The 24,686-nt window shown below is 41.7% G+C and overlaps 1 protein-coding gene across 8 annotated transcripts in view; it reads right to left on the bottom strand.

Annotated features, from left to right (window-relative positions):
• Positions 1-2,144: 2,144 nt before the first annotated feature.
• The window catches only part of tmem94 (transmembrane protein 94), a 43,004-nt gene continuing 20,462 nt past the window's right edge, over positions 2,145-24,686 (bottom strand). For 7 of the 8 annotated variants that reach the window (XM_086271271.1, XM_086271272.1, XM_086271275.1 and 4 more), the window contains 19 exons: positions 24,431-24,652; positions 23,792-24,104; positions 22,690-22,863; positions 22,398-22,500; positions 22,079-22,287; positions 21,562-21,743; positions 21,028-21,160; positions 18,930-19,045; positions 18,725-18,824; positions 18,488-18,596; positions 13,202-13,391; positions 13,033-13,110; positions 12,840-12,925; positions 12,664-12,745; positions 11,609-11,778; positions 11,368-11,462; positions 8,289-8,382; positions 4,412-4,582; positions 2,145-3,637 (listed from right to left, as the gene is read on the bottom strand). In XM_086271271.1, the coding sequence (XP_086127397.1) occupies positions 3,565-3,637; positions 4,412-4,582; positions 8,289-8,382; positions 11,368-11,462; positions 11,609-11,778; positions 12,664-12,745; positions 12,840-12,925; positions 13,033-13,110; positions 13,202-13,391; positions 18,488-18,596; positions 18,725-18,824; positions 18,930-19,045; positions 21,028-21,160; positions 21,562-21,743; positions 22,079-22,287; positions 22,398-22,500; positions 22,690-22,863; positions 23,792-24,104; positions 24,431-24,652 (2,700 nt within the window). In that variant the 3' untranslated portion in view covers positions 2,145-3,564. The remainder of the gene's footprint in view (positions 3,638-4,411; positions 4,583-8,288; positions 8,383-11,367; positions 11,463-11,608; positions 11,779-12,663; positions 12,746-12,839; positions 12,926-13,032; positions 13,111-13,201; positions 13,392-18,487; positions 18,597-18,724; positions 18,825-18,929; positions 19,046-21,027; positions 21,161-21,561; positions 21,744-22,078; positions 22,288-22,397; positions 22,501-22,689; positions 22,864-23,791; positions 24,105-24,430; positions 24,653-24,686) is intronic. The other variant, XM_086271278.1, reaches the window with a different exon arrangement.

The raw sequence follows: 24,686 nt of genomic DNA, 5'->3' as shown, positions 1-24,686 counted from the left end.
GGTGAACTCACTCACCAAAATATATAACACATAAAAAACTATAGCAGTAATATGCAACAAACACATTATGTAGCAGTGTTATTCGTAAAAGAAAAAAAAAAAGCACACCACAATGTGTTTCACATAAAAAAATACATTGACACAACTATTTGTTTGACATTTGTTTTCAAGTACATTTTGGTGTTGATACTCACACACTGAGGTTATGAATGTACAACGTTTTGCAGCTCTTGATACTTTTTTCACTGGAACTAGCACAATCCCATTCGGATGAAAAAATATTTCACTAAACACATTATGGATAAATCAAAGCTGTCCACAGTTCCCTTTATTTTTCCTTTTTCCCTAACAGAAACCACCCTTTCTTTCAGGATAAACCTCAGTGATTAACCACATATTTGTTATTTCTCTATACGCAGCAGTTATATTTGTGTTGAAAATACCTCTGCAAATACAGGAAACAAATATTAAACAATTGTTTTAAATGTTTCCACCAGAAACTTAACTAGAGGATGCAACACCGCAGGGACTTAATTTAGTTGTACTTGTTACAACAATAAAGATATTCTGATTCTATTCTCCCCATTCTCTCAACCTCTCAGCTGGTGCTTGGCTGGTTCCTCTTGGTCCACCTTATCCTCACGCTGCTGAATTTGTCCTGCCCTATCATCAAATGTGGAAAACAACAGTTGATGATAATCACCTGTCACCTTGCAGGAGGGCACTTTTCAGTCTCTCCCAAATCTGGATTCAATCAGTAAATCAACCACGGCAGTTAACAAAAATAACAACAAAATGTATCAAAAGTTTATTAAACATCTGTTAACTTGCCAGATGAAAACACAATTTTGACATGGACATACTTTATAAAATAAGAGAGAGAGGAAATGGGAAAAGAAAATTGCACGTACATACAAAGAATTTTTTTTTTTGGGGGGGGGGCACATGTGATATGCATTTAAGCTTTAAAACATTGCAATATCTAAAATGGAAACCAAAGAGCAGTTCATTCTGAAGCCAGATACAAGAACATCTTAGAAGACATAAAGACCTGGATGACCTCTAATTAGCTGCTTTAAAAAATTCAGATCAAACTGATGTTGTTGTACTCTGCCCTAAAAAGCTTCGAAATATGCTTACTCTGGATGGCATTACCTTGGCCTCCAGTAACAATGAGAAATCTTAGTTTTTTGACCAAGACATGTCCCTCTGTGCATACAATACACAAATATATAGGACTACCTTTTTAAAAATTTGCATTTTCATCTTTAAAATGAGAAATATCCTGTTTCAGAGTGATGCTGGAAAATTTACTTTATGCATTTATTATCTCTAGGCTGGACTACTGTAATTCTTTATTATCAGGATGTCCTAAAAACTCCCTGAAAAACCTTCAGTTAATCCAAAATGCTGAAGCAAGAGTCCTGACAGGGACCAGAAAGAGAGAGCATATTTTGCTCATACTGGCCTCTCTTCATTAGTTCCTTGTTAAATTCAGAATAAAAATTTTAAAATCCTTCTCATCTTCTAATCAGAAGATGGTTCAATCCCTGGCTTCTCCAGTCTCCATGCTAAATAGCCTTGGGCAAGATATTAACCCCAAGAGTATGGATGTGTGTAAATATTTCACTTACAGTGAAAAAGGGCTTGTATGAATTAGTGAATGAGGCATGTTGTATAAAGAGCTTTGATTGCTCAGAGAGTAGAAAAAAAGTGCTATATCAAAACCAGTCAATTTACCATATACCGCTGTATATAATTATAATTGTAGTGGTAGACAAGTAGAGGAAGAAGGCTGTAGTAACATATTGATAAGATTAGGAGGGTGAAGGCAACAGTGATACCTGTGGTAACAGGAGAACAATGGGCAGACGGGGAGATGATCACAGGTTGAAGGATAAATACCGCCCAAAGGGTGGTGTGTGTGTGTGTGTGTGTGATCTGTGCCCTTCACTGGACAATAGTCTAACTGCATGTCTTCTTTATTCATGTGATTGTCTGCAAGAGAATATAATCCTTACATTTTGCGGTACTCTGACAAAATGGACGAATATGGGAAAAAAATGGATGAAACAATCTGTCAATATTACTTATTACAATGACAAATATTTACAAAATTCCAAAAACCTAGGACACACATGGAATAAAGTGAGGTTTTTAATCACAACTACTGTGACAGCCAATGAATATTGCAAACTTTGCAACCTGCACATGCCATATGTGAATTCAACTTTATTCCCATACATATAAAAAAAACAAAAAAAAACCAAAACAATATTATATATACACAATTCCAACTCAAAACAAAGGTTTTGGGGGGATTTTTACATTTTCTGAAAAACAATTTTAATTCTCGATCACTCACAGGGTTAACATGCCCCTGGCAAAATTTATTTTGAGGCTGTTGAGGAACGTGTTCTCAACTAATAGTATTCTGAAGATTTTAAGAGAACTTGACCTGTGACCTTAAGGTTAAGGCCACTGAGATTCAAACTCATTCGATATTTTTAGTAGATACACCCACGTATCAATTAAAAAAATAAAATAAAATCCTGTGTCGCTACATTCTCTAGCTATTACATTCCCAAACTTGGGTGTCCACATTGATCCCCTTGACGACAATACCCCATCAACCTTTTATGTCTCAGGGGTAAAAAAATGACTCATTGTCAGGTTGTATTGCATAATGTCTCTCTTCATGACTCTAGACTTATTCTCTGTTACAAGCTCAACAACCTAAATAGTTCCTGTTCCTGTCAACTAACAAACTACACAGTGCAGTAAATAAACCCAAACACATCAGCAAATATGAGAGAACCTGAGTGGCACTTCATGCTTTAGTTTCCTTTTTAACTCTAAATGGGAAAACCTTTACAAAATAAATTAGCCATTTTTAATAAAAACACATTCAAGTGTGCATCTTACCTCCTCAAATGTTTTCACAAACAACGTTTATTCAACTGTTTGTTTATGTATTCAGTGAAATAGAACTAAGTTCTTCAAAAGTACTCATGCCTATATTTATAATTATTACAAACTTTGGGGCTCCACGGGTACCTTTTTTTTTTTCCCAGTGTTCCCACTTGACTTGTTAAAAAAAAAAAAAAAAATCATCAAAGCTAGTCAGGTGATATGCAACAATTCAACATGTCTCAGTGGATGTCACATTAAGATCCTCTGAAAGTGAAGTAGCATTTAGCGGAACGTTTCTGGAGTGGACCCCATGTAAAACGTTTCTCAGATGTAGAACAGATGTGAAGAAGATGAAGCAGGAGCTTCTTCAGAAATTATTCTTCATGTCTTTCAAGAGTTCAGACAACAAACTCTTCTGACATCATTTAAATGTTTGTAATTAAATTGGATTCTTTGGAGTCTTTCTTTTCCCTGCCTTTTTTGTCATGAATCAACTGTTAAAAAACGGTCCCAGAAGCTCGAACAAATGTGTCAAACTGCCCTCATGGTTGTTCGACTTTTGCTTCGCCTGGCCGCAGTGCAGTTAGGCTTAAATTGTCTGCTACAGCATGTGCACCAAGCTGGCTCCTGGTATTGCCCCACCAACCGACTTCAGAACGGAGAGTTCATTCCAAGCTTCGTTTCAAACTGCAACTTCTGTCTCTTCTGGTACCGAACTCGCACCCTTTGAAAGGACACAGAGGACAAACCAGAGCTTATAATCAACAAACGCACAAAAAAAACAATTTAGCAGCAATTCAGTGCTCTGAGGAGTGTAAGAGAAAAACAAAGACTGACCTGAAATCTAAAAAATTAATAATCATCATCATCATCATCATATTATTATTTAATTAATCAATGGCTAATATCATTATTATTATTATTAATATCATTATTATCATCATCATCATTATTATCATTATTATTATTCCACCACCACATGTTCATGCTACCCTCTTTCTGTTTCTAACATTTGTACAGAACATATTGTCCATCCATCCATTCGCTTCCGCTTCTCCTTTCCAGGGTCGCGGGGGGCGCTGGAGCCTATCCCAGCTGTCATAGGGCGAGAGGCGGGGTACACCCTGGACAGGTCGCCAGTCTGTCGCAAGGCTAACACAGAGACACAGACAACCAGTCGCACTCACATTCACACCTATGGGCAATTTAGATTGATCAATTAACCTATCCCCACTAACTGCATGTCTTTGGACTGTGGGAGGAAGCCGGAGTACCTGGGGAGAACATGCAAACTCCACACAGAAAGACCCCGGCCTGATGGTGGAATTGAACTCAGGACCTTCTTACTGTGCAGCAAAAGTGCTAACCACCGTGGTGCCCGTGCAACGTGAATCAGAATCATATTGCTTCTAATCGTTTTCCAACTATTTTATACTATCCCTTCTCCCCCCCCCCCCACACTACTGATGTATTTCTAACAGCTTCTTCTATTTCGTACCGTATCTCATGTAGCTTCACCACTTCATTGACTACAACCACCAGCAGCAGGGAGACAGACACTAGCAGCCAGGCCTCCAGCGGTATGTCAGCCAGTTTAAAGCACAGGACAGTAGTCTTGTCACACCACAACTGGTAATCCACTGTGGCTTGAACAATTTGGCTGACCAGTCTGGTGAAAAGTACAGACAAGAGGATTTCATACATATACATACCCTTTTCCATTAGTACCTACTCGTGTCGGCTTGGTATGGCTTAACAAGGGTTTTTAGGGTTCGCCATGGGACGATAGTAGTGACTGGTAGCAGGTACCTTTTTAGTACCTGCTTGGCCACAGTCTCAAGCGGTCCAACCAGGTACTAAAATGTGACATCAAACCGCATGCCACCGATTGGCTAATCGGTGGCGTCACTTGATGATTCACGAGAGCGTCTCCTTATCAAAAATCATAACCGCCATTTTTGAAACACGACAACGAGGTAAATGGGTACACAACAAATAATACTGTGGTCTTCAAGTCTGACAAAACGCCACCGACTGAGGAATGGGAATAGCATCGGTCTGATATCCTCCTCTACTGTCTTGATGCATGCTCAATCATCCTGCTAAGTAAATCCCAAAGAGTTAATTCTGTTCATCTGGACGTTTTTAGTTTTCAAGTGATTTTCTTCAGTCACAGATGACTGCAGGTCTCTGCAACCTTATAAACAGTACCTTTGCACAATGACAAGCCCAATGTGCTGTGAGGTCAGACCACACTGATCAACAACCACAGATCAAAGACCACTGATCAATGCCCATGAGTACTATTCATAGAGTTGGGGAATGGTTGCAATCACAGCATTGTATGATGGTGAAAGATGTCCCCTCCTCGATTCAGAGGAGCTCTTTCCCTTTTCACATAAATGGCCTCCTTGACTCCCCACTCAAACTAGCAAACTAGTGTTTAAACACAACGTCCACAGATGAACACAATCAACTCCTTGGGGCTCTCCTTGTGTTGTGGTGTCATGTGTCGCATGCAAATGATGTAACCGGAGACTCTGCTGCGTTACTATTAAGACTTCACGCACGTTCGTGGTATATTGATTGTAACGAGCCGATCCAAGTAGGTACTAATAAAAAAAATTGCTAACAAAGACTCAAAAACAAAGGCAATCCCAACTGATTTTACTGTAACGTATAAAGTATCATAAGACAAGATCTTATTATGGTCATGACTACATTTTACATTCTGCCAACTCTGAGGTAAACAGCAGAACTACAGTTCTGTGCAGAAGTCTTGAGCCACCCACCTGTTTTATATTTTGTTTCGAAGAATTCAGAATTTGTATTTTTAAATATCTATAGGCAATAGTTTTACAGACATTATTAAGCTCTTTCAAAGTTTTTCTTTGGACATTAGGTGCTTTTTTTTTCCAGTTTTCAGTCCAGTCCTTGTACCTAATCATTTTCAGAAGAATGTTTTAACACTGGCCAATGACTCATGCAGGCATAAAAAGGCACCCAACTCAACCAATGAAGGATAATGATAACAATGTTATAAAAACTGACAAAACACAATTTTAGAAATAAGAAGGAAAAATCCAGCGAAGACCTAAAAGTCCTCCTTTGAAATGCATCTGATCTTTCAGTCATTTACTGTTTGACCACGACTCAGTAATGACTTCCATGGAGTGTGGCTATCAAGAAGCCATTCTTAAGAAAGGGAAACAAGAAGAAGAGCTTGAGGTAAGCCAAATTGCACAAGAACGGGACTGAAAATCAGGGGTATCAGGACTTATATACAGCTGGACAGAATTGTTAGCCCGCTATGTAAATATAATTTTTAAGCACACGTTTTAACAGTACTTGGAAAATACTTGAATTTTTTCCCCCCAGTACCATCACTTTGGTCTTCTGGAGGTAGTTCTTCACCACGAGTTATATATGATTTGGCTCCTTGTCAGGTTGGAAGACAAAGCAACAACCCAGAACCACTTTTACTATGGACTGCATGAGTTTTTCTGTTAAAATCTTCACATTTCCCTCTTTCTTCATGATTTCATCGACCATGATGAGTTTTCCCACTTCCACACTTGCTGCAGCATCCCCATAGTTTGGTGTGAGGACAGTATGCTTTGGGTTGCACACATCTCCCTTCTTTCTACAAACATAACCAATGTCTTTGGCCAAAGAGCTAGAATTTTGTCTCATTTGATCAAAGGACACATTTCCTACCTCTGCCAGTATGATGGCTGCATGCAGCCACACAACTGAAATACTCTGTTACCTGGAGCTGGTTTAAGTGCAGAGGCAACAGAATGGACTTAACCATCTGTTGTGACGATTCAGGGGGGAATGGGGTTTCTTCTTGTATTATGTTTAGCTATTGCTTTGTGGTTTTCCCCTTTTATTTATACAATAGTTCATTCAGTCACTATATAAGTGGAGCTGTCTCTCATTTGGGGAAGTCTGTTTGTTGAATTATGATATTTTGTACTTTTTTTGAGTATAATTTTGTTTAGTTAACCTCTTTTATGGGCCCACTTAATTATTAATATGGCTTGTTTCTGTCATTTAATTTTTGTAATAATTTTGTCTTTTTTGGAGGGTATAGTAAAACCTATTTCTTGAAGTGCATGTATGTTCTCATAGCCAGGTTTGCTCTGTACTGGGTGGCTCACTTCCTCATGTTCCTCAAACTTGGAAATGTTACAACTTTTTATATTCAACTGCTTTGTGGGCATCAATAAGTCTTTTTCTAAAGTCTAAATTGATTTTATTTCTTTCTGGCCTGATGCTTTCTCAAGTGACAGCTCAGACACTTTTTTCTACTGTATAAATAAGATAAATCCCAGTTTTAACTCGAAGCTTTGGTCATTTTAAAGTCAAAGCACATCATTGCATAGCAGTGGTTTGGGCTACGGCTCAATGGAAAAGGTCAATTTTTCAGAGGGATAATAATACTGACCCCAGGCATTTTTGGGTTTTTTTCTGAAATTATTCTTTCAATATGTGCAAATAAAAATATTTTGTGCTTTCTAAAGAAACCTAATGTATTTAGAAATGCTCGTTTGAAAATCTCTTCTGTTAAAAAAAAAAAAAAAGTACTTGGGAAATTTTGACATCAACTTGAAATTTCGTAGTGGGAGTAATCATTTTGTTCTTATCTGTACGCAGAATAAGAACAAAAGCAATCTATAAAACACGGTGAAGACTGTAATGGTTTAGGTCTGCATGGCTCTTCAGTGGAGTTATGAACATGGAAATGTACAATTAGATTTTTATCCACCATCCACTACCACCTGGAAAGCAACTGATTGGCAATGGCTTCATTTTTTAGCATGACAATGGTCACAAATATGACACCGATGCTGTAAAAATAACAAGGTTTCTACACGTACCAAGATAGAAAATGTCTAAACTATTTGCTGCACATATACTTTCATAGCAAAAAATCTAAATGAAGCATGGATCAAGACTTTTGCACGGTACTGAGTTTTCTCTCAGGTGGTAACGTTGCAGCAACATAACCACAATGTTCAAAGTTTGATTCTAGCTTTGTGAGTGCAGTATGTCAACACAACATTGCATTCACTTTGAAAGTTGTCTTGCAATCTCATTAGTAAATATGTCTCTAAACATTGCTTAACATCTTTAATAGACAAACACATGAACTCCAGCACCAATCTGTTCATTTTAACCCTGTTGTAAGTACAGTATCTAAAGCTAAATGTACTGGTGTTTATACACTGCAATTTTCTAGTCTTACTGATCACTCAAAACAGGGCTGCTGAAATCTATTATAAAACCAGCGTTAATCTTAGTCCTTGATGTTTGCAAAGATGTTGATAAACACTGGGCTTTAACATTATCTAAAGAACATAATTACTTACACCACAGGTACAGTGACACACCACCAGGTATTGCTGAATGGGCTCTTTTTCCATAAAGGCTGCGAGCGATGGACATAGCTCAGGGAGATTACCACTGGTAAATGACAGAACAACAATAAGAAAAGTTCGATTTTAAAAAAGAAAACACAATCACTCATCTTTAACATGGGAGTTTTACTGATCATCTCGTGATTATCAAAACAATCTGTGTTCAAAATCCATCCATCCATCCATCTTCATCCGCTTTATCCGGGGCCGGGTCGCGGGGGCAGCAGCCTAAGCAAAGAAGCCCAGACCTCCCTCTCCCAGCCACCTCCTCCAGCTTATCCGGGGGAACACCAAGGCGTTCCCAGGCCAGCTGAGAGATATAATCTCTCCAGCGTGTCCTGGGTCTGTCCCGGGGCCTCCTCCCGGTGGGACATGCCTGGAACACCTCACCCATCCTTGTCAGATGCCCGAACCACCTCAGCTGGCTCCTTTCGATGTGGAGCAGCAGCAGCTCTACTCTGAGCCCCTCCCGGACGGCCGAACTTCTCACCCTATCTTTAAGGGACAGGCCCGCCACCCTTCGGAGGAAGCTCATTTCTGCCGCTTGTATCCGCGATCTCGTTCTTTCGGTCACTACCCACAGCTCGTGGCCATAGGTGAGGGTAGGGACGTAGATCGACCGGTAAATTGAGAGCTTCGCTTTTACACTCAGCTCCCTCTTCACCACGACGGACCGGTGCAGCGTCTGCATTACTGCAGCTGCAGCCCCAATCCGTCTGTCGATCTCCGGTTTCCTTCTCCCATCACTCACAAACAAGACCCCGAGATACTTGAACTCCTCCACTTGGGGCAGGAACTCATCCCCGACCCGGAGTGGGCACTCCACCCTTTTCCGGCTGAGAACCATGGCCTCAGATTTGGAGGTGCTGATCCTCATTCCCGCTGCTTCACACTCGGCTGCGAACCGTTCCAGTGCGAGCTGGAGGCCCTCACCCGATGAAGCCAACAGAACCACATCATCTGCAAAAATCAGAGATGAGATTCTGAGGCCACCAAAGCGAAAGCCCTCCGCCACTTGGCTGCGCCTAGAAATCCTGTCCATAAAAATTATGAACAGAACCGGAGACAAAGGGCAGCCCTGGCGGAGCCCATCACCCACCGGGAACGAGTCCGACTTATTGCCGGCAATGCGAACCAAGCTCTTGCAACGGTTGTATTGGGATCGAATGGCCCGTAGCAATGGGCCAGACACCCCATACATTTTGAACACACACCAAGTATGGGTGAGTTCAAAATGTTCTTTTTTTTTTTTTTCAAACTACCTCTCTGAAAATGGGCCACGTCCACATGTACATGGGTATTTTTGAAAACGCAGGATTTTCTATGTGTTTGCACCTTTCGTCCACATGTGTACGGTGTTTTTGATCACTGAAAACTAAGATTTCTAAAAAACTCCTGCCAGGGTGGAGGTTTTCAAAAACTCAGTTTTTGCGTTTGTGTGGACGAGGAAAACTGAGATTTAGTCATGCAACGTCAGAGGTGTGAGCCTCTTTTGACGTGACGTTATTGTTTACATGAGATTAATTTCTACAATTGCGGATATAGACAAAATACTATTGGTGTTAATCTATGTGCAGTTTTTACACACTTACATATACACACACACTTACTGTCCCTCTGTTTAGAAAGGCAGAGGCGTCAGAGTGAACTTCGCACATGGCTTATACATTCAACCAGTGTTGGGAAGGTTACATTTTAAAATGTATTCCACTACAGATTACAGATTACATGCCCCAAAATGTATTTTGTAACATATTCCGTTACGTTACTCAATGAGAGTAACATATTCAGAATACTTTGGATTACTTAATATATTATCATGCTTTAGAACTACATGAATGTACTATTGCTGTGATTTATTACTATCACTGAAGGTTACTCGCCATACCAATACCAACTAGATATTTAAATCTTAATATAAATGAGTAACAGTAGGTGGACATTAGGTAAGGCTGCACTTTTTGCAGCGATCTCGTATAGAAAACTATTCCGCGTGTATATAAAACAGGTCCGCGGCTTTGAACCGTAGTAAAGGGACCTCTGGCTAATACGGGCTTGTAGCTGAAAACTAGCTTTACTTTGTTGTCTGGGTCAACTTTGCAAGCGAAAGACAGAGAGAGGCGTTGAAAGACTGCTTCAACGGAACTTATTGTTTCGGAGGAAAACACGAACACGGTGTACAGTCGAGTCTTAACAGCTTACTTACAACTGGGCTCGTCAGGCACTCTTCTTGGCTGCAGTGGTTATTATTATATTTACATGCTCACAGACACATAACGGATATGACAGTCCATTCTCGCTGCAGCACGGACTACACTACCCATGAGGCTACATTCTTTAAGGCTATGCCTGTAACACTCTGCCTATTGCCTTCATTTTAAATACTTTTTTGAATAATAAAATTTTTTTTTTTTTAAATTCCGTAAGTAGAGGTGACATGGGCCGTGAGATTGAGACACAGGCATTAGAGCCTCTTAATGGTTGTATTCTGAGTACCACCCTTTTAAACAGTAAATGTAATACAGTTACTCATATTTTGTATTTTAAATACGTAACGGTGGTACATGTAATCCGTTAATCCCCAACACTGCATAAAACACAGCCGCTTAATGTATGTATGCTGTATCCATTTTGTTCATTCCTAAGCTGTGAGTCTACACCAACCTGTCTTTAGTTATTAGCATTTGAAATGTTGAAGGCACCCCCCCCCCCAAGAAGACGGAGGGAAGCCCTATCCCTAGCAGAGCACAGTGTGGGTAAAAAAAAAAAAAAAAAAAAAAAAAAAAAAGGGAAAAAAAAAAAAAGCAGTTTCAGGTGATTTGGGCAAACCTAAGCTCCGAGAACAGAATAAAAATTGTTTTATGGTCCCGCAAATTGACCAGAGGGAGGAAAGGGGTTTTCATTTACTAAAGACGCGCTCCAGTGGAATACTCTAAGATCCTGACTGCCGTTGTCATAGAGCTCACAAACTGCTTTAAGACATCATAAAAATCTAAAGGACACTTGTACATATCTATGAAGGCGCTCTTACCTGTGTGCAAGACAAGAAACCCTGCCATGATCTTCTGCGTCATCAGCAGACCGTTAGACAGTTCAAAGAACCACTGAGGTGCACTAGGTGAAACGCTGCAGATATATGGAAATATATTTGTTTTTAACATGTTGCTTACTTGTTCTTCATTATTGCTAATCTAACTGCATTGTAATTAATTTTAGCATTAAGTCTATGAGTGGAACAGCTATGGACTGTTGCAGGTTATTGTTACTCCTACCTCTTTGCAAATATATTACAGGAGGCAGTGGTGTTGTCTGAGGAGTTCAGGTTGCAGTGTGACAAACTGCTCAGGCAGACCGCTTGTAGGCTAAACCCAAAGGCCAACAGGTAGGCACACATAGTCAGGCCAAACTTCAACAGGAAACAGCCAAGGAAGTAGTTCTGAGTCTGGTTAAAGAGGTTGGCAAACAGACATACACAAATTCATCCAAGATTTCAGTAGCTGATCTGGTAATGTAGCTGTTCCTTTTCAAATCACTTTATCAGCTAATGTTACAAAATAGCCATCAGATTCATGTATGGCTAATTGTATCTTGCTTGCCAAGGTTATTGCTAGTAAGACAGCAAATACTAGCCTAGCCTGCCAAATGACTTCAATAGTTAATGTGATCCTTCATATGAACTTACCCATAAATTCTAAAGTCAAATGACTGAACAAAACAAAGATTTATAACCACTTTCTTCAGTAGTACCGCAAAATATAGAATGGCTAGTTATCACTAGCTGTTGTAACTCTTTTATTCAGTGTGATTGTTTTTTAATGTTACTCTTAATTGATCTGTTATTGTATATTTTTCACATGTTCGTATGGGATATTGTATTTGTTTTAAATGTTATGTACATGTATTTTGACTTTAGTTGCCATGATGCCAGGTTTCTCTTGGAAATGAGATTTTTAATCTCAATGAGATTTTTTTACCTGGATAAATAAAGGACTAGTAAAATAAAAAATAAAAACCAAGCTATGCAACATGTATTTTGCAATAGTAGCTGCAACTTTGTTGTCATATGACTGATGCTGAGGAAAACAGTAGACGAAATAGTCCACCATTACAGTGCAGGACATTTTTGTGCATGTCTTGTAATTTGCCAGTTGTAACTGTTATGGTCGTGTCTATAATTAATTCTTTCTCTGAGGTTGAGCAGAGTTTCTTTAAGTAGATTTTATTAAGCATTCATTTGAGTGGATACAGGAAATAGATACACTGTGTGAACAATAAAAACCTGAATAATATCACATGAGTATACTCTATTTCTCATACTTGATACTACCTTCTTTGGGATTGCGTCCAGGTTCTTCCCTGTGGCAACTGTCATAACTGTACTATCAGGTGGCTTTCCCAAAAGTGACACACTGCCAACAGAGAACAAATTAGAACCAGTTTCTTCACGAAACAACAAAATAACAATGAATTATTAGTTTCTAGATATTTACAGTATGTATGTACCTTAGCAGAGGGCAGCTGAAGCATGACACCCAGAGGATGTCAGTGGTGTTCATGGGAGGAGGAAGTTGAGCTAAGCAGGCTAAGAACTGTAACACCAGAAGCACATCATGCAGTAAATTACACAGAAATAGGAAGATGTTTAATGCAGTGTAAACAGGCACATCTTCAGAATTTATGAATCTTCCCTTCTCACCTGGATGATAACCAGACTGAGTTGACACTGCAGCAGAAAGAGGAAGCACTTGCGAATGCCGTAGGTTGTGTGTCGTGCCTGCAACACATTCAGCCAAAGGCAGATACATTTATAAATGTAACATTACTCTTAGACTGATCGGGTACACAAGGGCCTGTGTGCATCTAACCTGTTCTATGAGTTTGACCATGCTCACACTCTCTCCTTGGTGGAAGGTAACAGAACAGCCCATGCTGTTGAGCTGTCCAGACAGCCTCAATGGAGACAGTCCTTCGACCTCTCCATTAAATCCTCCCCCAGTGGCATAGCCAAACGTCTCCCACAAACACTGAGATGGATACAAAGGGTCCAAAGCAATGCTGTAAAACAGAGGTCAGGTGGCGCGATTAAGTCTCAGCTTTGACTGGACAATTCAAAGAAACAGAGTACTGAAGCAATTACAAGCTCATTTTTTTGCTGATGAGTAAACCATCATCTCCAGCACACTGCAGCTGGAGTCTGATTAAGAGACTTGTCCATTCATTCTTCCAACTTTGCATTGGATTTCTAAAACTATAAGTCACTTGCTTAAAGGAGACCTGTTTTATTCTAGTTTGGCCAGGTGCAGTATACAGGATACACTGTGGCATGAAAGTGTTTTTGAATTAATCTGCAAATATTCCAAATGATTTATTATCTCTTTGGTAGTCCTTGTTCTGCTTTGCAGCCTCAGTTAGCCCCATATTAGAAAAAGGCCGCTGGCCTCAGGTGGCCCCGCCTTCCTCCATGGAAGCTACAGTGCTCCAGGACTCACGGGGGATTGGCTGGCCCGGACATATGCCCGCCCCAACTTCATGCGGATCCGAGCCTGTCAGACTACGCACACCATTGGCTGCCGCAGGAGCCTGGAGTACGACGGACAAGTGACACAGCTGTCTGCAGTTATGACAAGTGACACAGCTGACTGCAGTTAACTGATAGTATAAAAGGCTGAGGAGTCTTCATTCGTCGAGGGACTTGTTGATTTGAACAGACTGTACAGAGAGTCCCTCCCTTTTGCCTTTTGCCTGTGTTTTGTGTTGCCTCCTGCGAGACGTTTAGTAGAGCAGTGCTCTACTGGTGTTATTAATTGTGGTGTTTGCTTAAAGTTTCTCTGCTGCCTAGTGAGTTGTTTCACTAACGGAGTTCAGTTGTGTTAATAAACCTTATGTTTGTCGTCCTATCTAACTCCTTGGTCTCTGGGCTCGTTTATGTTACGTCCGCTGCCGCCTAGCAGAGCCGGGCCGTAACATAAGTGGGGGCTCGTCCGGGATCCCTCATAGGGGGTCTTTGTTCCTGGGAGTGGGGGTTAAAAAAAAAGAAAAAAAAGAAAAAAGAGAAATTGAGTTGGCTAAAGATTAAGCACTATGTCAGCTGCGTTTTGTTTGCAGCACTTTATAGCTGCCCCGTCTCTTGAGATTTTTAATAGCTGTCGCAAGAATGATTTGCTGCAAATTGTGGATCACTTTCAGCTGCAGGTTTCAAAAACTCTCCGTAAGAGTGAAATAAAAGCCTTAGTGGTGGACAAGTTGGTGGGAGCTGGTGTGCTTCAAGCGCCTGTTTTGCCTGTGGTCTCTGGTGTGCCAAGCCAAGCTGCCGTAGTTGAAGAGGGCCAAAATGGTTCCAGTGGGGATGGTGAGGGGGATGAGCGGGGAAAAACGCCGCGCACGCTTCCTCGCTATGATCCACTCTCTTCTGGGAGTTCCGAAGGGAGAGAAGGAGCTCGGCTGAAGGTGCGGCTGGCACGTCTCCAGATGGAGGCTGAGGAGAAGGCTCAGAACCGGCGGGTTCAGCTTGAAATAAGGAGGCTGGAAATAGAGGCGGACAAGGCCGTTAGGCTCCGACAGCTTGAGCTGGAGTCACAGTCTCAAGCCTCATCTGTCTCTGCTGTTCATTCCGGTCCCACCTCCACGTCCACTCCTGCTTTTAAAATTGATAAGTGCATTTCTTTAGTGCCCACTTTTAGAGAAACTGAGGTGGATACATACTTTGCAGCATTTGAACGAATCGCTGGTGCGCTGCAGTGGCCTAGCGAGATTTGGCCTCTTTTGCTACAGTGCAAACTGTCCGGCAAAGCTCAAGAGGTGGTGGCTGCTCTTTCTTTAAAGGACAGTTTAGATTACTCGTGTGTTAAAGCAGCTGTCTTGAAGGCATATGAGCTAGTTCCAGAGGCCTATAGGCAGAGGTTTCGCCAGCAAAAGAGATTGCTGTCGCAGACTTATGTGGAGTTTGCAAGAGAAAAGGGGGTTCTCTTTGATAAGTGGTGTGTTGCGTCAAAAGCGACTGACTATGACGCTCTGCGCGAACTAGTTTTGTTAGAGGACTTTAAGAAATGCATTCCTGAGCGTATTGTGCTGTATTTGAATGAACAGAAAGTGACGTCACTCACATCTGCTGCTGTTCTTGCTGATGAGTTTGTACTCACTCACAAAGCCTCATTTACTGACAGTGAGAAGCCACGGGTTAGCTCTGTGCAGCAGCGCCACACAGCTAAAGAGTTTGGGTCCAGGGAACACCGTGAATGTTTTTACTGTCATAAAACCGGACATGTGATTGCTGACTGTTTAGCATTAAAACGCAAAACATCACATGCTCAGCCACCCAAAGGGGTGGGTTTTGTAAAAGCTGAGGCCCGTCACGAGGACCATGAGTGTGGTGGTAGGGTGCCTGACCCCTGTTTCGAACCATTCATTTTTGATGGCTTAGTATCGCTAACAGACAACCCATCCGAGTTAAAACCTGTGCGTATTTTAAGGGACACTGGAGGTTCTCAAACTGTCATCCTCTCAAGTGTATTACCATTTTCTGCTAAAAGTGAATGTGGTTTTAATTCTGTTCTGCGGGGGATAGAGATGGGTTACGCTCCTAGACCAGTTCACAGAATTTTTATTAAATCTAGCCTTGCTACAGGATTTTTCCCTGTTGCCGTTTGCCCGGCCTTGCCAATAGAGGGTGTGGCCATGCTGTTGGGCAACGACATCGCAGGAGGGGTAGTGCTCCCTCGTCTGGAGGGTTTAGACAACCCCCTGAATCAGAAAACTTCTGATGTGTTTATGCACCCTGGGCTGTATCCAGCCTGTGCAATTACTCGAGCACAAGCTCGGAAAGATACTGATATTGCCCTCTCTGATTCTGTGTTGATGTCCTCGTTTTCCGGGGAGAATGATGTACCCACTAACAGAAACAATGTTCTGTCACCTCCAGACTCTGTGAAACCTGAGGAGCCTGATCCATTTCCTAAGGACTCTGTACTGCCCTTGACTAGAGACCAGCTGTCAGCAGCTCAATTAGCTGATGAAACAATAAAGAGCTGTTTCAAACGTATGGTAAGTGCTGAGCAAGCCAAAAAGGAGCAACAAGCCTATTTCATAGAACATGATGTTCTAATGCGTCAGTGGTCTCCACCAGGTGCAGAAGGTGCAGATTGGAGTAAGGTCAAGCAGATTGTAGTGCCCTCTGCGTACCGGCAGAAGATCCTGGCCCTTGCCCATGAAAGCCAGTGGTCGGGACACTTGGGCATCACAAAAACATACCAGCTACTATTAAAACATTTCTTTTGGCCTGGTATGAAGCGTGATGTTTCTAAATTTTGCAACAGTTGCCATGTATGTCAGATTGCAGGTAAACCCAATCAGGTCATACCCCCGGCTCCGTTGTGTCCCATTCCTGTAGTGGATCAGCCGTTTGACCATGTCATAGTAGACTGTGTGGGTCCACTACCTAGAACAAAATCAGGAAAGCAATACCTACTCACGATAATGTGTGCCGCTACCCGCTTCCCCGAGGCTGTCCCGTTACATAAAATTACAGCGAGATCTGTCGTTAAGGCGTTGACAACCTTCTTTTCAGTGTTTGGCTTGCCTAAGGTCGTACAAACCGACCAGGGCTCGAACTTTCAGTCTAAGGTATTTCACCGTTTGGCACAAGCTACCCTAACTCTCAACTTAGCTAAGTGTGAGTTTGCCAAAGCTACTGTGACGTACTTAGGCAGGGAGGTGGGACGTGGACAGGTCCGGCCCATAGATGCCAAAGTGGAAGTGATTAAACAGTTTCCCACGCCTACCACCAGGCGTGAGTTACGTCGGTTTCTAGGGATGGTGGGCTACTACAGGAACTTTTGTAAGAATTTCTCCTCTGTAGTAAAGCCATTGACTGACCTGCTCAGCCCAAAGGTTGAGTTTAGCTGGTCGAGTGAGTGTCAGGATGCTTTTGAGAGTGCAAAAGCCCTCCTCTGCCATTCTCCTGTGTTAGCTGCACCTGATTTGACGCGACCATTCAAACTCGAGGTTGATGCCAGTGCTGTCGGGGCTGGGGCAGTGCTGTTGCAAGAAGACTTGCTGGGTTTGAACCACCCCGTTTGTTACTTTTCCCGCAAGTTCAATAAAAATCAGTTAAACTACTCCACCATTGAAAAGGAGACCCTGGCTTTGTTGTTGGCTCTTCAGCACTTTCATGTGTACCTGGGGTCCAGCATGTTGCCTCTTGTCGTGTACACAGACCACAACCCACTTGTGTTCCTGGCGCGTATGTTTAATCACAACCAGCGCCTTATGCGCTGGGCTCTGTTGTTGCAGGAATACAACTTAAGTATCCACCACAAAAAGGGGACTGAAAATGTTTTAGCTGACGGTCTGTCCCCTTTGTAAACATGTTTTACTGCTTTTGTCTTTTGTTGTTGTTTATGCTCTGTAACGTTGGCTTCAGCCCAGCATAGTTGGTATTTTAAGGGGAGGGGTGTTACGGCCGCTGGCCTCAGGTGGCCCCGCCTTCCTCCATGGAAGCTACAGTGCTCCAGGACTCACGGGGGATTGGCTGGCCCGGACATATGCCCGCCCCAACTTCATGCGGATCCGAGCCTGTCAGACTACGCACACCATTGGCTGCCGCAGGAGCCTGGAGTACGACGGACAAGTGACACAGCTGTCTGCAGTTATGACAAGTGACACAGCTGACTGCAGTTATGACAAGTGACACAGCTGACTGCAGTTATGACAAGTGACACAGCTGACTGCAGTTAACTGATAGTATAAAAGGCTGAGGAGTCTTCATTCGTCGAGGGACTTGTTGATTTGAACAGACTGTACAGAGAGTCCCTCCCTTTTGCCTTCTGCCTGTGTTTTGTGTTGCCTCCTGCGAGACGTTTAGTAGAGCAGTGCTCTACTGGTGCTATTAACCGTGGTGTTTGTTTAAAGTTTCTCTGCTGCCTAGTGAGTTGTTTCACTAACGGAGTTCAGTTGTGTTAATAAACCTTATGTTTGTCGTCCTATCTAACTCCTTGGTCTCTGGGCTCGTTTATGTTACGTCCGCTGCCGCCTAGCAGAGCCGGGCCGTAACAGTAGCTAACTGCAGTCAGTGACAGAGTTGTGACAACCTACTGCAGAGGCAGTTGATTCTATGTTATGATTGCGCATATTCATATATTTTATTATTAGCATACCTTAGGTCACTCTGAAGGAACAGGCGGCTATTGCGGAAATTGCCAGCGCTCCCCAGACAGCACGTAACCTCCCTGTTTTCCTGCATGATCGTGATCATCTCACACATGGCTGAAAGGAAGTGATACAGGCATGTGGATCGTTGGTTCACTTTTGTTAAACTTTACTCAGAATACTAAGTAGTAATGTACTGGACATCTTGTACACAATATGGTACCCATATGTAAGATAAGACTTACTTTCAGGCGTACAGTCTGTGAAGAGTGGCACCAAAAGAGGCACATTATCAATGTTCTTCAAATGAGGACGAACCTGGTGGATCCCACGAGGTAACTTGGCCTTTACAAAATATATGGAAGCAATACATAAAACACAAGACTGAGCAGACTTTGCTTTTGCCTCTGTGGGCTAGAACAGTAGTTTCACTGGTTAAGAGCAAATTACCCTGTTACAGTCCTCCAGGAAGCTGGGGACATCGCTATCTGTGGGCTGGAAACTGGCCAGGTCAGAGTGAGCTTCCTCTTCTGGTAGCAGGGGACCTTCTGCTTCATCCCGAGAATCTGTGTTACAGAAAAAATATAGTGTGGCTTCCTCTACACTTATTAAGAAGCATTACTGAAAAAAACAACGAAAAACACCATAAGATAAGATAAGATAAGATAAGATAAGATAAGATAAGATAAGATAAGATAAGATAAGATAAGATAAGATAAGATAAGATAGAACTTTATTAATCCCTCGGGTGGGTTCCTCTGGGAAATTCGACTTCCAAAAAAAAAAAGCACAGCAACGACCGAAGTACATTTACTCATACACTCTTAAGATACACAGTATATTGCATACAGTATGTTGTATACAGCAGCGGTCCCCAACCTTTTTTGCGCCACGGACCGGTTTATGCCCGACAATATTTTCACGGACCGGCCTTTAAGGTGTCGCGGATAAATACAACAAAATAAAACTAGTACCGGTACCGAAAAAAAGAAGATTTATTCATAACACACGTGAAAAGACCCAGGAAAACGGAGTTAACGATAAAAACGATAAAAACGATAACAAACTAACGCTGAAAACCGATAAAAACCCTGAAAACTATACATTTCACACCTGAGCCTCAACTCTCGCGGCCCGGTACCAAACGACTCACGGACCGGTACCGGTCCGAGACCCGGGGGTTGAGGACCGCTGATATACAGTACTAAACTGATTTTTTGCTGAGAAGGAACCCAATACTTCGAGAAAGGAGACTGTAAGTGGTTTTATAGATATAACAGAGATACGGCTGGGCTGCCATAAATTGCTTTACCTCATAGGAAAACACGCATTGCCAGCTATTTTTCCCTCCCACTGAGTTAGGGAGGGGACATTTAGTGTGTATGTGGCAGAGTGTGAAGCACTGAGAACTAAAAGTAGCACCTCATGGTTCTCAGCCAGAAAAGGGTGGAGGACCCACTCTGGGTCAGGGATGAGTTGCTGACCCAGGTAGAGAAGTTTAATTATCTCAGGGTCTTGTTCACGAGTGAGGAAAGAGGGGAGCAGAGATTAACAGACAGACTAGTGCTTTAGCTGCAGTGATGCAGACACTACTGGTGCATCACGGTGAAGAGAGAGCAGAGTGGAAGTGCACAGCTCTTGATCTACCTTCATGAAGTGTTTGACAGTTTGGGTAATTGTGTTCTTTCAGATGTGGTTGTACATTTAGATATTAGTTGCTTTTTGCATTACCTCGTTCTGGGTGGATATTATGTTGTTGTATCCTGTTACGACAGTACCTAATAATTCTGTTTCTAGCGACATGAGAGACCTCACATTGGTTAATTGGAACGTAAAAGGTCTTGGACACGTGGTTAAGAAGGGTCATGTCCTTTCACACCTTAAATTTTTGGAAGAAGAAATTATCTTCCTCAAAGAAACGCATGCTAGTGCAGCTGAACAGCACAGGTTGAGAGCAAATTAGGTTTCTCAGGTTTTTCAGGCTCCATTTACTTATAAATCTAGAGGTGTGCCAATCCTCAGTTGTACAAATATTCTCTTTAGAGTGGAGGCCACAAAGTCTGATCCATATCATAGATACTTTTGGTTACTCTACCAAATGCTTTTCTAATTATTTATGCTCCTGATGTTGATGCTCTTTTTTTTTGAGTTTTGATATTATTCCTTCATCTAATTCCAACATTGCATTTGGAAGTAGAGTCAACTGTTATCTTGAGCCCATTCTTGACAGCCTACCCACTCCCAATCATTTTCCAGAACAGATTTTAAATGAGTTAATTAAATCAAAATATTTGGTGGATATTTGGAGATTTCCAATTATTCCAACTTTTGAAAGAGCCATGTTTTTTTCCCTTTTGAATATTTATTGTAAATAAGACAGAAATACTTCCTATTCGATTACTTGTTGGAATAATCAACAGTTTACTTGATTACTAAAATAATTGATAGCTGCTACACTATTAATGACTAAATATATAATCAGCCTTTAAAATTGTTCCCATTACTAATAACACGAATATTAACTCAAACTTGTCAGAAACACGGGTACCTTGGTTCAAATCCTCATGCAGGGAGCCATGACTGGGGCTTGATGGAGCTCCATCACAGGGACCGTCTCCGTTTGGTGTCAGAGAGATATGACAGTTCCAGCCTGTCTCTAAACCCATCTTCTCTGCAAACACCTGCACAAATCCAAAGGAGCCGTCTCAAATTTATAGTAGATTATAGCAGTATACTAGACTATATATAGACACTACTATATAGTAGTATCCAGTATTTTAGTAGGTTTTTCCAAACAAATCTGAAAATTTTCTTCAGGTCATAAACTGTGACCTTGTGTGAGAGCACACCTGTCTAAAGTGAAACACGCAATGTCATTTGCTGTTAGACCCTCATCAAATCTTTTTAGATGACGGAGAACAGTAATTAGCAGTAATTAAATAAGTTACCACCTTTGTCCTATTTGTCTGTAAATGAGCAAAAACTTATAGATACTTATAGATAATAGAAATACTAAATAAATAAGTTAAAACTAAATAAGTAAGCTTTTAGTTGCAATGATTAAGAGCTTGACTGTACTCACCTTGCTGCGGAGCTCATCCTCCATGGAAAAGTAAACAAAGCGGATGCAAGCAGTGACGAGGGCATCAATGAGACGGACCGTGTCTAGCCTTGCCTGGAACTGGGATGACACCATTCCCATAAAGATCTGCCCGCTTAGGGCCTGAACACAGTCGTCACGCTCCACACCCTCACCTATACCTTCTGTGAGCACGACGGGAAAGAGGAAAGAGAGGGTAACTAAACAATGTAACATCTGTCTAAAGTCAGAGAAATCTCTTTATCCATACAATTTTGCAATTTACAGTCACTTCCAAGACATGTAGAATCAAAACTTACTAACTCACTTGTATGCAGTGATTGCCAAGTAAGTAAAAAGCATCTGTCCAAGTCATGGTCTTTGATAAACAAGTCAAACTACTGAACCTTGGATAACAGCAATTGAGCTTTGCAGTGACAACATATTTCCTTTAATTCTTGTACAGTTTTGTCTTGCTCAAATGCAAAACCACCCATTTCATCAGTGTCACAGTCCATACCATCTGAGCTCCAGCTGTTCCTGCAGGAGTTGTGTTTGATGGGAGTCGTGGAGGGCAACTCTAGTCCAGAAAACAGACAGGGACCAGGAGCCAGTTCCATACATTTCCCATTCAGCTGGCTAGACAGAGATACTTGCATGGGTTTATACGCAAAAGCTGAGCAGTAACCTGATAGACAGGCACGTTGGTAGAAGTCCAGGACCTTCTTTCTGTGACACAGGAACCAAAGGATGAAATGAAAACTTTCCAAATTCACTGTGTGCATTTGGAAAGTGTAACTATGTTGACTTCAAGCACAAACAAAAAGCCAAAGACAGACCTGTCTGAGCCTGAGAGGGGGTAGATATCAGTTCCATCCCAGAAGTCAGTGCAGGCCTCCAGGATAAGGTCAGCTGAACCATGTGACAGCATCTGGACATTATCTAACAGTGCATAAAAGCATTATCAAGAAAGAAAACAACAAAACATTATGGTACTGTTTGGCCAAAGGGAGGATTGGAGAGAAACATATACAGGAACATGGATTATGTGCAGGGAATAAAGAGATGGTGCTGAACATTTTATTAAAACTGCATCATAAAACCCAAAACAATAATAGTGTGCTGACTCACTGGATGAAGAGTCTCGTACGAACAGAGAGATGAGATGGGAGATGGGAGGCTGGCGTTTGGTGAAGTAATGAAGGCGGTGGGATGTGAACTCCTTGGTCTTCTCTCCAGATGGCAGCTGGTAGAGGGTCAAGTGGTTCTCCTGTTTAAACAACTCTCTCGCACCAGGGGTGAACCCTGACAAACAGACAAAAAGAAGAAAACAATGCTTCTGAATTGTTCTCTGATAGATTTTAATATCGCACTCAATCGATTCGGATGCAGTGATTTATTTAAAATTATATACCAGTGAATAAGAACATAACGTCTTGAGAAAGCTAATTTTTTGTAATTTAATTTGGTAAAGTAAAGTAAAACATATATTCTTTGTTCATTACGAGTAATGAACAAAGAATATATAATAATAGAATATATTATTTGTATAAAATCTCTCTTTTAACCCCTGTCGTGTAATATGTGCTTTTAATGCTTCTATTACTGCTGGGAGCACTTTGCACTTTACCTACATAATAATTTAGCCTACATAATCATACCACACACTCGTTACAAATTAAACACACAGATTCGACATTTGGATTTAGTGGTAAAATAAAAAATAAACCCTGGCTTGTCAGACACAGCAGGGTTAAATCAGTGGTTTTCATTTTTCCTGTTGGGTTGATAAAGGCATGTTGCTGTGGCATCATAGACTACTTGTTTCATTTGTAGAGATATGTTTACAACAATGCACTGCGGTCTGAATATTACTAGGCTATTAGGAGTGTTGCGTTTAACCATCTACATTATGCTGTAGAAATTTCAGTTTGAAATTTTTTTCCTCCCGTCTTACTCTGCATTTCTGGCAGGATCATTGACAGGGCCACTCAGAGGTTGCTTCTGGCCACATGTGGCCTGTAGGCCATTGCTTGAGTAGGCTGGGCGTAGAGGATCTGTAAAATCCTCTGTGCCACAGGATAACCATTGTTAAATAGGTTTATATCAGCATGTAACCTGTAACTTATACATTGTGTTAAATAGCGACCCACAGGCTGTTGGATATAACCAAAAGATTCAGGGAAGTCATTACTTGTTTAGTTTATATAAGAATCAGTTCTGACATGCTCACCTATAAGTCTGGAAAGCTCACAGAGCCCCCATGGAACATATACTGGCAGCACCGTGCCGTGGCTCTCCTGCAGAGCCAGGTTTGATAGATGGTCAGAGAAGCGACAGAGCTGCTTGGTGACACTGGCATTGCAGAGGTTTAGCATGATATTCAGGCCCAGTGGCTTTAGGGAGGGCAGGTGGCACTGCCAGGATTGGTCATCAAACTGGATGCTGGCAGGGTTCTGCTGGTCTTGTGACAGGCTCAGCATCTCCAGGTGGTAGTCACACACAAAGTCATCAGCCTCCACTTCAGGACAGCCCAGTGAAAAATCCTTGAGATAAGAGAAAAAAACCTGAAGCCACATACCAACTTCCTGAGTTCCTACACTTTATTTGTACTGTGCTGGTTAGTTCCCTGTCATTTTAAGTTATTTCTTATTGGTTAGCTTAAATATGTAGGCCATAGCAGCAGCAGTGAAAATTCAAACTGACAAAAAAATTTTTAATACAACATTTACATCTCAGATAACCCAAAATTTCAGTATTAATGGGACTTACTAACGTTTTCACCATCTGTTTTTAAAATTTTATGTATTAATTGTTTTTTTTTTTTTTTTTTAAAGAGCTCTATATTAGAAATTTCAGTTGCAGTTTGTACCGGTGTCTGGGCATCCTCGCCTCCCTCAGTGTCATGGCTGAAGCTCACATTCGATCCAGAGTGGTGTTTAGTGCAAGTGGGTACAGGCTGGCAGTGCTGCTGAATCTGGAGAGTGTCAGATGAGAGTGCTGTTTCGTGCGACATCTCGCTGGGATCTGGCCCCACTCCCGGCTGAGGGGGGGGCTCTTTCTGCAGACAAAGCAGAGCCTCTGCCTCCTGGCCCTACCAGACAATAAAAGGTTTTCTTGTTTTTTGT

Source organism: Aulonocara sp. 'chitande type north' Nkhata Bay, linkage group LG18 (assembly GCF_057382095.1).
Source record: "Aulonocara sp. 'chitande type north' Nkhata Bay isolate Kocher_YH1m ecotype deep benthic linkage group LG18, A_spYH_male_GT1.1, whole genome shotgun sequence".
In the NCBI taxonomy this organism is placed as follows: domain Eukaryota; kingdom Metazoa; phylum Chordata; class Actinopteri; order Cichliformes; family Cichlidae; genus Aulonocara; species Aulonocara sp. 'chitande type north' Nkhata Bay.
The sequence above is the reverse complement of the archived record's forward strand: the minus strand, read 5'-3'. Positions and strand labels throughout refer to the sequence as shown.